Raw genomic sequence first — 15,340 nt, 5'->3', positions numbered from 1 at the left:
ATCTTACTCTTGCGGAGAAGTTGAATGACCACAGTTGTGATAGGTTTATTATAATAATAAAAATAATACGTTATGTTCATATAATGCTCTCATGTTTAGTATTGTTTGGATGACACACCATATACTTATAAAACCCTTGGGGTTATGCCAAGGTTGTAGTTATGCACATGTTTTAATGCTGAGCCTCCATGGGGCTGAAGGATTCGCAGTGCTTTTTTGCATGCAGCTAAGGGCAAACAAAACCCACATCTTTCTTGTGAGCATGGGGAGCGGGTCCCACCTCAGCCCTGGAAGATCAGCAGCCCCTTCTCAACTTGCACTATGCTACCATCGAGCACCTCCAAAAATTCCTCGGAGAGTTTCCACAAATGTTCGGTGGCCTCTAAGGCTCAAGATCAGAACTAACTTCTCCAGTTCTTTAATACCTTGTTGTTCACCAGGTGGAAACAGCAACAACAACAACAACAAAAAAACAGAAAACAAAGAATATCAGTTCAGTGAACTCCTTCACAGGTAGGGGCAGTGCCCAGCAACACAACAGGTGAAGTCTGCTTTTATAACTACATAGCTCTAAGGAGAAAACAAAAAACAAAAAAACAAACAGGATTGAAAGAATGGCGAGCCCAAATGGAAAGTTAAACTCCCAAGCTGGATCTCCAGAATCATTTGTCTGCCCAGCCAAGTAACCCCCAAGCTGGAGAAAACCAAAATTTTGTGCATTTTCTTATGAAGATACCAAACTACCCTCTCTCAACGTTCTTCCTCCTTGAACGAGATGAGAAATTGACATTCATTCAGGAATTATCCATAGGATATTTACCATGAGCACAACTCTGCTCTAACCCTTGAGAAGGATACAGAGCTATCTACCCGATATTTATTGATAACAGGGCACGAACGTACTGTACCAGATGTAGAGGGGAACTCTAAGTAGAAAACATTTCCCTTTATTCGATTTGCTTACGGCCAAGTAGAAAATAAAATACAGAGCAAAGAACAACCACTATGATGAAACATAGGCAAAACTATAAGAATCTCACAAGGCAGTATGTGATTTAATGCATGTTACTTGAATTGACAATGTGGTGTGAAGGCAAGTGATGGGAGGCCGCTGTAGACCGGTCCAGCCCAGTGGAAAGCAGGAATTGAATAAGGCCTCGGTTGCTGGTGGCCTTTTTGCATGGAAATTTATAAGGGGATCATGAAGCTCTCCCACCTTGGAGATCATTTTCAGGAAGGCAATTTGAGAAATCTAACTGCTCACAAGAGCCCCTTTGTCCAGCTAAGAATACTGGATCACACACTCAAAACCCTTAAGTAATATAGAAGAGTATCACTATGTGTCAAAATGAATAGAACAGGCTCAGTGCCATATGAGTTTTAAACAGGGGCAAATTCAAGTTTAGTTTTCTTTTAACCAGTATAAATGTGTGACATTCTTCTTAGGAACTTCTTTGATATGTTTCCTTCTTGCATTTACAGATTTATTTTTGCCATGTGTACACTGAAAACGTGCAGGCCATTACAGACATAACCTTTCCCTTCTGTACTTTAGATCAGTAGTCGTCACTGGGCCACTGTAGAATTTCCTGTATTATGCCATATTCCATATTCATTGCACACTACTGACTTCTTGTTGCTCAAAGTCTCCACCCAGATTCTTTATTAATTAGCTAAGATTCAGATCTCTATCCAATCAGAAAAAGAGAGAATTCATGCTTGAAACAATTATTTTCTTATATATACCAAAAGTCAGGCATCATTTACAGGTATCTAAATTAACATGATTCTGAACAGAGACAAATGCAAACTAGATGGTCTCAACTGATAAAATCTGATTTTATTGCTCTCATATTGCATTTATTGCCACTCAGCTCAACCCAAAATATTTTGAAATGTGAAACTATTGTACAATTACAAATTTTATACACTGGTTCCTTACTATAATATTATTTAGAAGTCCAAAGTATTAGAACCATTACATGGGTCAAATTTCCTTAAAAAGTCAGTTCCTTTGTTGGGGTGTACAAGAAATGACCCATATTTTATAAGTATCGTGTGCTCACCAATTGTGCCACTGGAGCACGACTCACATATTATACACCACACCAGCATATTATAACATGCACTTGCATGTTATAACAGCAGCTAAGTGTATTTGAACAAAATCTGTATTATGTTATTTCTATGTATACTTTCTTCAAACGTGATCAAATTATTTGCTGTTATTAAGTTTAATGTGACTCTACATTGTAATTCCCAAATTCATCATTCATGTACAGCATAATAAAGGTGAGCATCATTTATGATCTGTCTGTTGTCATTTATTTCTCTCCCCACTCCATTGCTCATCACACAGTAGAATGCTTTCTTTAAGACATTTTTTAAAAATGTGCTTGTACTTTCCACACAGAACCAAATGAAAAGAAGGAAGCTGGAACTGCACCACCAAAAGGTGAGTGGAGGGTGAAAGAATGAGACTGTTCAATAAAATTAGAAGCGGAAAGAGGTCAGTAATGATTACCATGGCAGCTCCGTGGAATTTCTCTTTATCTTTCGTCTATGCGGTTAAGTGTCCCTCCTTTGTATCTTATCTGCTCAACTCAGTCAGTATAATGACAAATGGAGCTTTATTACACACATTTCTAAAAGAAAAACAACAATGATAAAAATATAGCAAACACTTGTTGAGATGCCAGTAAATTAATTGGTATTGTCTAAGTTCAAATGTGTATGTGAAAGAAAAGAGGTGTCTGGTCTTTTTAAGATTATACGAATTTGGAAAATTATCTGGATTGCCCAGATTTTTCTTTAATTGAATGTTTTCATGTTATTGTGTGAGCTGTTCCAGGTTTCACTAGTGATTCTGAAGGCTAGCATCTCATTTTGTAACACTATGTATTTTGTAGAGTTATATAATGATTTATGTAGATGGACAAGACAACCTTGAGGAAACATCATGTTGCTCCTTGTTGATTTGTAAACTCATTTATTCCTGCAATATAATTCTGTTTTTACTTTATATAGTGATAGCTCAGTTTTTTAAAAAATGGATAATCTTTATCAGATAGATCTGTGAAATACTAATTCTTTCGTCTCCCTATGGTGGAAGTATTTGTAATTTTTGATCATCTGTCTTAAACTAAGGATCATTAGTCTTCAACAGAAGAAAGTTTTCACAGAGGCAGATTTGACGATTCTGCTTTATATTTTTGTATTATCATTTATAAGTTCATTTTTTAATTTGTGTAATTAATAACATAGTTTAAGTTTTAGAATAACCAGTTATTTCCTGACTACAATAAAATTTTTTTCTTTTTTCCGGACACCACTCAAAAATATGTTAAGTATCTCTCTGTTCTTACTATGTCGTGTTTCATTACCTAATTCCTATGATATTATTGTCTCCTATACATTAGTAAAATACTTTTTTTCTTTCTTTCAGTCCATTGGACCACTTTTCTTCAGCTAACTTGAATTTACACTTTCATAAAGGAATACATTTAGTACGCTCACTTTGTCCTTGACCTTGAGTGGCTCCCATGGATAGTGACCTGAATTCTAATACTGGCCACTTGAGCCACAGTCTGAAGGTTATTTGTTTATGGAATGCAGACAGTGCAAACTCCTAGAACTCCTTTCATAAGATGGTTCAAGGATGTTTGGGCATCCTGGCTAAAGTTATTGTAACATTATTCTCTACAAGGCTGATGGCATACACCTCTGTTTCCAAATTTGGAAAGGAGTTTGGGCCAGGCTGTAAGGCTCAACCAACAAAGCAAATGATGTAATCTCAGAAGGCAAACTGTCAAAGTTTAAACAAAGCCTATGCCTGACCCTTAATCTGAAAAGTCATCATATTATATTTGTGTGCTTAAATGAGAAAATATCTTTCTGTATATTAAAATCAACCGACCAACCAATCAATAAAAATCTTTTTCTGTAAGCAGAATACAGTTGGATGAAAAAGCAAAGTCAGCTGACTAGAGAGGGCATCCTGAAATTAGTGGCATTTTTTTCTGATATTTGCAAAAGTTAAGCAAAGCCATGGCCACATGCAGTCACATGCCCAACTGCATAAACTGCAATGTATATATTTGCTCTACATGCCCAGGAAGGAAATCAATTTAGGATAGAAAGCGACATCCCTTAAAAAAGACAGTACATAAAGAGAAGTTATTTCTAAATACACAAACCTTTCGGCTATTACCCACTTTCATTAAGGACAGAAAATTTTCAAAAAAAATATTTAAGCAAAAAGTAGACACAATAAACATTGGTGCATGCGTGCCTCGGTTGAGAAAGAAGACCTGCGTGAACGTAAACAAGATCAACAAGTGCAACAGACCTTTCTCCAGCATTGTCTAGAACGTCCTTCCTCGTCCTTTACCCTCCCCCTACCCTCAGTCCATCTAATTGTTTTTTAACCTTTCAGCTCAACTTTCACTCCTTTATACAGCTTGCCCTTGACTTTCATCTCTCCTTCCTTTTCCTGATTTCTCTTGGACCTATTGTCTCTGTTGTTCAATCACTCTTTTCTCCACTTAATCAGATATTAATGGTTCACTCCTTTCTCTAACAGGCTGTAAGCTTTTTGACGGTCAAGCACATTGTCTTAACATTTCTTTGGGTTCCTCATCAACTTTTTCCCAGTGTCTGGAAAGGAGTTGCACAAGGCAATTTCCTAATAAATACCTGTAGGATGAATGAACAATTGAATTTCTGAGCTGGCTTAGCTGCCGATCATACAGAAACTGGCAATCTAGATGCATTTGTATTTTTGTTTGCTGGGGATCCCATGATCACCCCACGCCTACTCTTAGAGGTTCAGAATGAGACATCGATGCTGTGCATTGAGTGCTCTTCCTCAGAACAGACCAACCCACTTAAAGCAATTGAAAATGGTCACGCCTGGATATTAGTATATTTTCATACTTTAATTAGTCCCTTATCTAATTGGTTGAAGTATATTAGTTAATAACTCCAAGAATGTCACTGTTGGGAACATTATTCATAGTCGCTCAACCTTAATATCGTTCCCAGATTGCCTGAATCATTCTGCAACAGCCTGGAAATGTTCTGTAGCCACAGAATGTTGTTTGGTTCTGACATCAGTCTTACAAGTGGTGCCTGCGAGTAGATTTGCCAACTTTTCAGATTTACTAAGAGTCTCTGTCTGGGAAACAGCTGATTTCCCAGGAAGGGGCTTTACTATTGGTTTGTTTATTTGCCTCTGGACTTGTCCATCCAGCTATCCTGTTCCTTAATACTGCCCACTTTGTCCTGGAATTGAAACAATAGAGATGGCAATAAAAGATGTGTTTAACCAAACAGCAATACCAGAATTTAGAAGTGCAAATCCCTTTTGAATCATTCAGGGAGGTAACGTTCTTATGAAAATAATGCTACTGTGGCTTAGAATTCTTCCAGAATAATGACAGTTGGCGAGTCAATAAAATGCAGATATAGATTATTTTTTATATCCTCAGCGGGGCCAAAGATCTGTCTTTTATTCTAAAGTTCATTTATTCAGAGAGTATTCAGAGGCAGCTATGTGCCAGGTCAGGGTCTGACGCTGGGTCCTGGAGCCAACGTTAGGGAGCTTTAGAGAGGAGAAAGGCCATCAAGGACAGTGGATTTCAGCTTTGGAAGCAGACAATTGTCACGGAGGGCCATGAGTAGAGAATAATGTGGGTGCTCAAGTGGGATCATACTTTTTTGGTCCACCAGCATTGTGTGAACAGAGAGTAATGGGACTGAGTCTCTTCTGTGGCTCAACAATTGGCCCTGTGGGAAGTGTCAAAACTGGTCATGTGGATGGTTGCAAATGTGCCAGCAGCATTAAAATCAGAGACTACATTAAAGATCAGTACTCATTTCAATGCCCGTGTTCTAATGTATATTTTTTAATTTTTATTTTTTGCATCTTATTAATTTATAGTCTATATTTTTTTTTGGTGAGCCCAATTGGGATAGCTACTGCCTCTTTTTATTTTTCTTCCAGAAGAACAACTGCTTTTGGTAATCGTGGCAAGAGAAGTAAAAACCATTTTTTTCCAGGCATTAACATTATCACATAAACTGTCGTAAATGAAACTTGTGCATATTAAAGATCTCATATAACTGGAGATAAAGCATCATTCCTTTGACATGAGTTTGGTTAGCAGAGGAGGAAGTGAATCCACAGAAGTTCCAGCAAATTTCTCCTAAATATGATCTTTTTTTTTAATTAAAAGAATAATTTAAAACTTTGTTTTCTTTATTTAGGTTCCTTTGCATCTGCAATAACATGATCTTGGTACTTCTTATTAGCATGCTAAAATATTTTTGTGCAATTTTACCTTTAAGTATCAGACAACTGTCTACTAAAACATTTCTGGCTTTATGTATGTATTCTAATTACATATTTTTTCATAATGAACTTTGTTAAAAATTAATATCATCATGCTTTTCAATTTTAAAACAAAACCATTATAAGATGCAACATTGATTTAGTTGATTTGGGAGAAAAATTTACTAAATAAACATATTTATTATAAGATGAAGGCTGATTTCAAAATTTCAAAAAGTGAAGGCATGCATTGTCTCATTAAGGAAATATGATAAATTAATCAAATGCTTCAAAACACGAATTAATGTTAGCTCTGATGTTATTGGCTTCTCTATGGGGTGGGGGTTGCTGTTACTGTTGTCATTTTTGGTCACGTATGCCAATAATTGCTACAACTGATTATCCTGCTTGAGGAATTCATAAATTTGTCTAAATCAAAATATCTAACTGAGAATTGTTTACAATCATATATATTTTAATTTTTATTCTAAAATTATTCTAAAATCTCAATGATAGTCTCTAGTTTGTTTTACTTAAAAAATTTAATTTAAAAAGGCAACTTAAATCAATCATAGGTAGAAGTTATTTCATGTTTGAGAGTGTGGAAAATTATAAGAATGTACACATTCTACTATCTCTAAATTTGAATTTCAGATTTCATGTGTACCCCCTAAAATCTCCAGCTTGTAATATGAGGCTAATTTCTTTTTCTACTTTCTAGGCATTCTTCCCTGGGAACATCAGTTGTTAAAAGAATTATTTTTACAGTTTTACAAATGCTATTTTCCCATGACAAATAAAATCCTGCTTTGGTAAATTTCCCTTCTATGTAGCTAGGGGACATAACTCTGCTGCTCTGGGTCCGTGTCTTCATGTATGCTGTATTCTAAAGAGCCAAAAACAGATGTGTTTGTTTTCATTGTCATTGTAGCCACTTTTAAATAGATGAAAAGAAAATATGACTTACATATTGTATTTTTTATTTTGTTTTCTTTGAAAATATTCTTTGCATGATGCCATGCCTTTCATACATGTGTTGTTGAATTAGGCACAACTCAAAAGACTTGGATATTCAATTTCCCTTCTAGCAGTAGAACCTGTTTTTCCATGGTAAAGAAAAACAATGAAAACTTTCATTTTCATCCAATTTAACCAAATACAGCCAGGCAACTTTTCAAGAATTCCAGGTCAGGATCCCAACAGCTTAACTTCATTTCCTAATCTTAAGGGATGCCAGGATCAAAGCTACTTTTATAAAAAGGGAAAAAGTGAACTTGTCAATTATATTTTCTAGCACTTTAACAAATTTAAAAATGTATGTAAAAGAAATCAAATATTGTCAATTAAGAAGTAATTGCTGTTTGGAAGTATCATTGGATTATCTAGATCGTTCCATGACACTTTAAAGCACTATTTTAATATGTGGTGCCTCAATAGTCTAAAATAATTGTGCATGTTCCCCAAAATAGTCTTACCATTTAGTGGACACTAAAACTACTCACTCATAAAATTTTTGCTTTAAAAAATAGATTATCTTTTCATTTTAGTTTTATGAAAGCGTGTGAATTCTTTTTCCTCAATCACTTAGCATTCTAAACAATTAACTCAAGGATTCAGGAGGCCCTGAGCCTAAAACAAGCAAATAAACAACCGCGAAATCTATGTAAAATGTTCATTTGACTCAAAACGGTTCTATTTTCTGGTTAGGATTTGGTCGAGTTTTAAAACTTTATTTTCAAGAATTTTTACGGCACTTTAAATCAAGATTCTCCACATAGTTCAGTAAATAAAAGTCTTCAAATTGGTTTAAAAAATAAAATACTAACACTGAATTAAATTTATGACAAATAATATTTTTAAAGTGCAAGGTATTTTCTTTTTTGTTATGTAAAATTTTAATTATCTAACAGTCTTCTGAAGTGCAGAATTCTGCTAATAGCTCAGATATACCTATACTCCCTCAAACACATGATTCTGTGAAATGTTAATCAATATTCTAGGAGAAAGGGATTCAAAACGAACTAAATTTGGGAAATGCTATCTGCTGTATCATTTCTGTTGCCAAGCCCCAGTGTCAGTGCATATTGGCACAGCGAAGGCTTGGCGATGTCCCACAGTATATGCCTACATGAAACACAACGAAATACAAGCATTTAGCCTTATTTAGCCTAACATTTTCCAAGCTTCTTTGACCAGAGAAATCTTCCTCTGAAGAATCTTAACTCTCATAGTATCTAGTCAATCACCTCTTGGGTTCTGAAGATATCACGTTAGGTTTTCTATGTATTACTTTACTATTTTCTTAAAAAGTAATAAAACCTATCCCTGGTTGATAGTCTTTAAAAAGGAATTTCAGCCTAGTAAATAATAATTATGATAAATATTCTAATAGATTATACAAAAATGTGTTATTTTACTTTTTCTTTTCACAAAATTTTAAAGCACTTTTTAATTAACAGTTATGTGCATGTGTTTGCTGTATCCTATTTTATATAGTCATATAAATCTATATTTTGACATCCTCAATTATTCTAGTATTTTAAGTACAAAGGTTATTCTTATTTATACTAACACTAGTCCTCATGTTTTGCGGGGAGAGAGGCAGAGGTTCAGATAACACCAAAGGCCTATTTAAGCATCTAAAATGTAAAGATACTTTAAAATTCAGACATTTTAGAAAAAGGGACTATTCAATGCCTTACACATGCACACTTGAGGACATATTTTAAATTTTACAAATGTACATGGCCAACATCATATACAGCATTGGCCAACATCAATATAATCTTGGAGAAATGCTTATAAAGTTTCTAAAATAATCATTGGAGAACTTAGTAAATATGACAAATTGATTTATGTTAGTTAATGTTGACTTTGTTTATTAAAATAGAAGGGAAATTAATCACAAGTTTTTTGGGGTTAGGAGTAACAAGTTCACAAACAGTACATATATACTTTTCCATCTGTGTCCAAATGATTGTGGTATATGAATTATATCTGTAGCTGACTTTAGTTATAAAATAAGAACTCATAAAAACTACCTCTGTTGTTGATTTCATCAAGGTCATTTTTTTTTTTTAGCATCTTTTTTCCTAACCTACAAGTACAAAAAACATTTGCATAGAGTTTCAATTTTTAATTTAATTTAATTTTCATTTGAATTACCCTACTTGCTCACCTTTTAATTTGTTTTTTCTCTTTTGCCTGAAATACTCAAATTTAATCTTTCAGGTACCAAGCCTTCTAAGGCTTATGCATCCATTGAAAGTGTTTTGTGTAGTTTCTGCTCTTCTTTTTCAGATTTCTCTTTTCTCAGGATACTTGGGACAAAGTCCTTTTCTCCTTGACTTTGTATTCCTATTTCTTGTTTCAGACGAAGAGGAAGCCTCTCCACCTAATGCCTTGCCTCCAGGTTAGAATGATTCCGACCCCTTCTTTATTTATTATCGATTGGCATAAAGGAAAAGAAAAAGAGGAGCACTTTGCTAAGACAATGCTCAGAGCAGGGGCATCAGGTTTTGCCAGTGCGGGTGCAAAGAGGGAAAATGTTGGCTCTAATGTCAAGTTTTTGTTTTACGTGAGAAAATTTTAAAAAACAAGATTCCTTTGTGAAATAAGTAAGATTCATGAATCTTGGATATAAACTTCAGGAGCAACAACATGTTTGTCTTCCATTTGCAACTATGTACCCTTGACTCCTGTTCTTTAGCTATTAAGATTCTTTTATTTTATTATTGGTATTTAAATAAAACACGTATTTTTAGAGATATTTTCATAGTCGAAGCTCTACTAATTTTCCATCCAAGCCAACTTCTAGTTTTTTTTCTCCCCGTCATCAGAAGAGGGTTTGGGGGAGCCAAGAATGTTGAAGTCACCAGTCCATTTTCACCCCGCTTCCCCTTGCAGCATCCAAATCACATTTTCATTTCAGGTTTGGGTAGTCGGGCCCTGGAAAGAAAAGATTCAGGTGAGCACGCGCCTGGAGGAAGGCGTCCCGACCCCATCCTAATACAATCACTAATGACCTCATTTTTTGAAGCTGTATTAAATCTAATTTTTGCTTTATTCAGTTTGTAGTTCAAATAGCAATCTTTCATTACATTTCCTCTTACAAGAAAACTAATATATCGAGAAACAATTTTGCATGATAAGCACACACAAATTCAAGAATCTAGCTATATATATACAGATTTGTTGATTTTACTATAGTTATAATTTTAACATTTGAGAAATACACAGAGATTAAGAAACTTTTGAAAATCTCCATTTTGAGGTTCGCCGAAGATGATGATTCATATTGTTATAGAACTTCATATACAGTTGATAAAACACCTACAATGCATCCTGTCAGCTGTGCTATAATACTGTGAGGTCATTCATTCACTCAACAAATTTGAGGGCCTACTATGATCCTCGAGTGAGCCTCTTAAGGGCCAGGCACTTTTGCAGGCATTTGTAGTTACAGAAATGAACAAAAAAGTAAAAAGTCTTACCCTCATGTTCCAAGTATAAATGACCACTATTCACTATTATTATTAATATCACAGACACACACAACATAGAATTTTAACATCAACTTGATTATTTAAAAAATTGTGTAATCATGTAACTACATTGTATAATTCATTGTAAAAATGATGGTCTCCTGTGGACAGAAGTACTAAGCATGATTGCTACATGACAACTAAAATAACTAAATCTGTATTTCCTTCTTTTCAAGAAACATTAACAGGTAGAGTTGGCAACCCATGCATTTTTTTTTTTTTCAGTTATTAAGCAGCTGAAACTGAACTTCTCTGAATTCAGCTGTTGGAGACAGAGGGGCTATCTACCTTCAGTTCTCTCTCCTAGCCTCCACAATGGAGCTGACTGACGATTAATCCAAGCTAAGCACATGGAGTGCAAACTAGAAAATGTAAAATAAACTTTATTTCCAGGTTCTCTCTCTTCATGGGAAAGCCTCAAAGAGTTTTTTTTCTTTTTTTTTCTCTTCCTCTACTCCCCTTTTAGGACACTCCTAAGTATTCTGGAAACTCATAGCTGTAGGTCATGACCTGTTATTTAATTGTCAAACTATGGCTACATCTACATAACACTAATAGAATGTCTAATTATGCAATAGCAAGGAATTTACAAATACCAGGCCAAGCTTTGTTGTCTGACTCTTCCCGGTTGACCTGCAAACTGACCCATCCCAGCCTGTTGTTGTAGAGATATAGCCTCACAGTCGGTCACCTGGAAAAATACTGGGAGTACCGCTTTAGCATACTTCCACTATTATTTATCTGTCAGAGGACAGGTAAGATGGGGAAATAAAGGAACCATGGCTGCCAACAAAGACAGAGTAACAACCTACCTGAAAAGTTTTACTATTTCTAAGAACTAGAAAATGTTCCTTTATCCCATCATGAAAGAGACATCCCTGTAAGAATGGGAATCTGTCACTCTCTACTGATGGCTACAGGGGAGATGGACAGAAAGAATGACATTACATTTATCCAGGTTTATTAGACAAAAAATAGCTTCAGCATTGATGAGAACAACAAACCCAGGTAAGTCTGCCTGTGAAAAACCTGGCCCTGAAATGACTCTTTTCCTCCTTTCTGCTCATTAGATTGGTCTCTTGGCGAATCACCTGGCACAGAGGATCGTGACAAGCAGAATGCCAACTCTCTGTCCACGCTGTTTGTGGAAAAGCCTCAGACAGGAACAGTGAAAGTTGGTGAGTGCCAAGCATTAAATCCTGCTTTTTTTAAAATGTAGGTAAAGTCCACATATCATAAAATTAACCATTTTAAAATGAAGAGCTAGTGGCTGTTAGTATACTCAATGTTGTACGTTCATTACCTCTATTTAGTTCCAAAACATGTTGATCACCCCTGACAGAAACCCTCTCCCTGCATTAAGCAATTACTCCCCATTTTGCTTTCCCTCAGCCTCTGGCAGTCACTGATCTGCTTTGTCTCTGTAAATGTCTATAAATATTCTGGATAGTTATATAAATGAAAAGGTCACAATATGTGACCTTTAGTGCTTGGCTTCTTTCATTTAGCATAATGTTTTGACATCCATCCAAGTTGCATCATGAATCAGTCCATCCTTTCCTTTTCATGGCTAAATAATAATCCATTGTTTGTCTATATTAAATCCTGCTTATATAACCTGAAAAAGTGAGTGACAGCTATCCTTTCAGTACCCTTTAGCATGTAGTAGTCAAGTGCCTGGATCTTGGAACCAGGTTGGGTTTGAATCAGTTTCCTCATTTATCAAATGGAGATAATACCGCCTATTAAGTACTTTGAACAGTGCCTGGCATATCTTAAAGCTCTGAGCCAGTGTTCGCTATCATTATGACACATCTCATTCCATAAGATAATGACAAATCTGCACACACACTAAATCATAATGTATAGCATCTAAGAGGAAGCTAGTTGAACAGATGGTTCAACTTTGGAAATATTCATTCAGAAATATTGATTACATGCCTCCTGTAACATGCGAGCACTCAGAACTCACAGTTTTAGCGGGGTGAGCAGACAACAAGAAATTAAACAAAGAGATAATCACAAAAGCCAAGTGCCATGAAGGAAATAAACAGGGTGGTAAGTTAGAGAACAACATGGGGGTCCAGGAATTTTAACTAAATAATTTTTTAAAAAATATATTGAGATCAAAACTAGTCTTTGACACTGAACCAAATATTATGCACATAAGCGCGTGGCTGACTGTATTCTTTCAGGTCTAGAACGTAGAAGCACACTGCATATGAATGAAAATGTTTGCTCGCCTCGTGTTTCTGGAAGACACCAAGATGCTGGGCTGGCCCCTGGGCTAGGGTTTTGATGTCCTTTTGATCTAATCAGTAATCAGTCGATTCAAACAGATAGACAGGGTTATTTTTAAAAGATCAGTTTTATTGAGTCATATTCCTATAATTCCAGACTTCCCATCACTTGCCTATTAAAAAAAGGTTTGAAAAATTCATATACTGTCTATATAAATATATATAATTTGTGGGTTTTCAAATTTTTATTTCATATGAAACCAAACAAAAATTGTTTCAACTGATTAACCTATTGCTCCTTTTGTGCTCCATAAACCTCAAAAGCAGCACAAGTTGTAGCATTCTAGAAGTACTCACAAAAAAAAAAAAAATCAGGGCCATTTCCTTGCACAATTCCAGGGGTATCAGTCACATTATAGTATATACAGTGAGCTCCTGTGTGACTCTTTCTACTTGAGAGCAAGACAAATGGCAATTTTTAAACCATAGTCTGAATCGCCTGTGCTTTTTCTAGGTGAAAACATCACCTTTATAGCCAAAGTCAAGGCTGAAGACCTTCTTAGAAAACCCACTATCAAGTGGTTCAAAGGAAAATGGATGGACCTGGCCAGCAAAGCTGGGAAGCACCTGCAGCTGAAGGAGACCTTCGAAAGGCAAACTCGGGTATGGCCCCGACTCCTGGCACAGGAGCTTGGCTAACTCATTCCTTCTGTGTGGGTAAGGGGTCATGTTCACGTTCAGCTTTAAGAGATTTTAGTTCCAGAAAATTCTCTGGATTTATCGTTTCTGGTGTCTACACTCTATCGTGCTTATCCTGCTGTGTCCAGGGGATGTGGGGCACATTGACCCCACCTCTATTGAGAGAACTAGACTGGAATCTCCAGATACAGACATGTCTTTAAGGCAATGCTGAGGAATTTGGAAACTAAGTGAAATGTGATGGCGTCTTTCTGTTGGCAAGGAAGGGCTGAAATGTGTCCGGATGCATTTCGTTGCAGGTATATACATTCGAGATGCAGATCATCAAGGCCAAAGAGAACTACGCAGGGAACTACAGATGTGAGGTCACCTATAAGGATAAGTTTGACAGCTGTTCATTCGATCTTGAAGTACATGGTAAGAGAGCCTTCTTGTCTGGATAAATGTGATGTCTTTTTTTAATGGAGTGTGAGGAGATGAAAGAGAAGAAGGTCATTCAATACTATGAAATTTTGGAAATAAAGTTTCCTTTAAAACTGTGTGTTTCTGATTGTGGTAGTCTCAGCAAGCCTGCTGAATTAAATTGTTATGAGACCAGTTATTAATGGAATTTGGGGATTTTACTGCCAAATTATCTCTTGCTATCTATATTCCATGCTATCTATATTCCAATAGATCCATGCTATCTATATTCCAATCTCTCAGATAAGGGCTGTTGCCATTTTTTGCTGCTACTGAACGTACCAGTTTCGTTGGGTCCACTTATTCCCACGCAGGTTTGGGGATAAGTTAACATGGTACAAATATGTCAAGATACTCAGGCGGAAGGAAGGATTTCTCTTAGAAGCATTAACATCAGATATGGAAGTTCTCCATCCACATGCTCTATGTACTGCTCAGAGTGAATTTAATAAGGATAAATGTAAAGTCGTACATGTAGATTGGGGAAAAAAACACTTCACTAAGTATACAAAGGGAAAGTTAACCTGGCAGCTAAGATCACAAACTTAAGAAGAATCCAAAGTGTGATATAGCTACAAAAGGCAAAGCTGGTATCATTTAAAATTGGGCCATTACAAGTATTATGGAATCTGAGTTAAGGAAATGCTACTACTCTCTGCAACATGCTACTTATTCCACATTTGGAGTAATGTCTCTGGCCATAAGCACCGTACCTAGGGTCCCTTCTGGAGTAGGGTAACCAGAAGGGTGGGAAATTCAGAAACCACACCCTATTCAGTTTGAATGTGTGGCTGAAGGAGGTCGGGCATATATGACTCATTGTAAATAGAGGAAACTGTCACACAGAAGAAGGAAAAGGTCTATTTTTATGTGTTTGGGATGTGTTTAGGTAGATTAGAATCAAAAGGTGGAAATTATGAGGTGAATTTTGTCTTAAGATTAGATGAAACTCTTTCATCAAAGCTCTGTAGATACAACAGAAGGTTATGAAATTCCCATTTGAGAGATGTCAAGCAAAGGCTACATGATCATGGGTGAACGTGCTGTCGAGATTTCTGTATTAA

General features: G+C 36.0%; 1 protein-coding gene across 1 annotated transcript in view; it reads left to right on the top strand.

The window, feature by feature from the left end:
* The first annotated feature begins 262 nt into the window (after positions 1-262).
* Positions 263-15,340, top strand: part of MYBPC1 (myosin binding protein C1) — an 81,386-nt gene continuing 66,308 nt past the window's right edge. The window contains exons 1-7 of the mRNA XM_039878300.1: positions 263-497; positions 2,414-2,455; positions 9,705-9,743; positions 10,263-10,298; positions 11,946-12,053; positions 13,630-13,778; positions 14,114-14,231. Coding sequence (XP_039734234.1) covers positions 263-497; positions 2,414-2,455; positions 9,705-9,743; positions 10,263-10,298; positions 11,946-12,053; positions 13,630-13,778; positions 14,114-14,231 — 727 coding nt within the window. The remainder of the gene's footprint in view (positions 498-2,413; positions 2,456-9,704; positions 9,744-10,262; positions 10,299-11,945; positions 12,054-13,629; positions 13,779-14,113; positions 14,232-15,340) is intronic.

The sequence above is a fragment of the Pteropus medius genome, unplaced genomic scaffold (assembly GCF_902729225.1).
Source record: "Pteropus medius unplaced genomic scaffold, Ma_sr-lr_union100, whole genome shotgun sequence".
NCBI classification, from domain to species: domain Eukaryota; kingdom Metazoa; phylum Chordata; class Mammalia; order Chiroptera; family Pteropodidae; genus Pteropus; species Pteropus medius.
The sequence above is the reverse complement of the archived record's forward strand: the minus strand, read 5'-3'. Positions and strand labels throughout refer to the sequence as shown.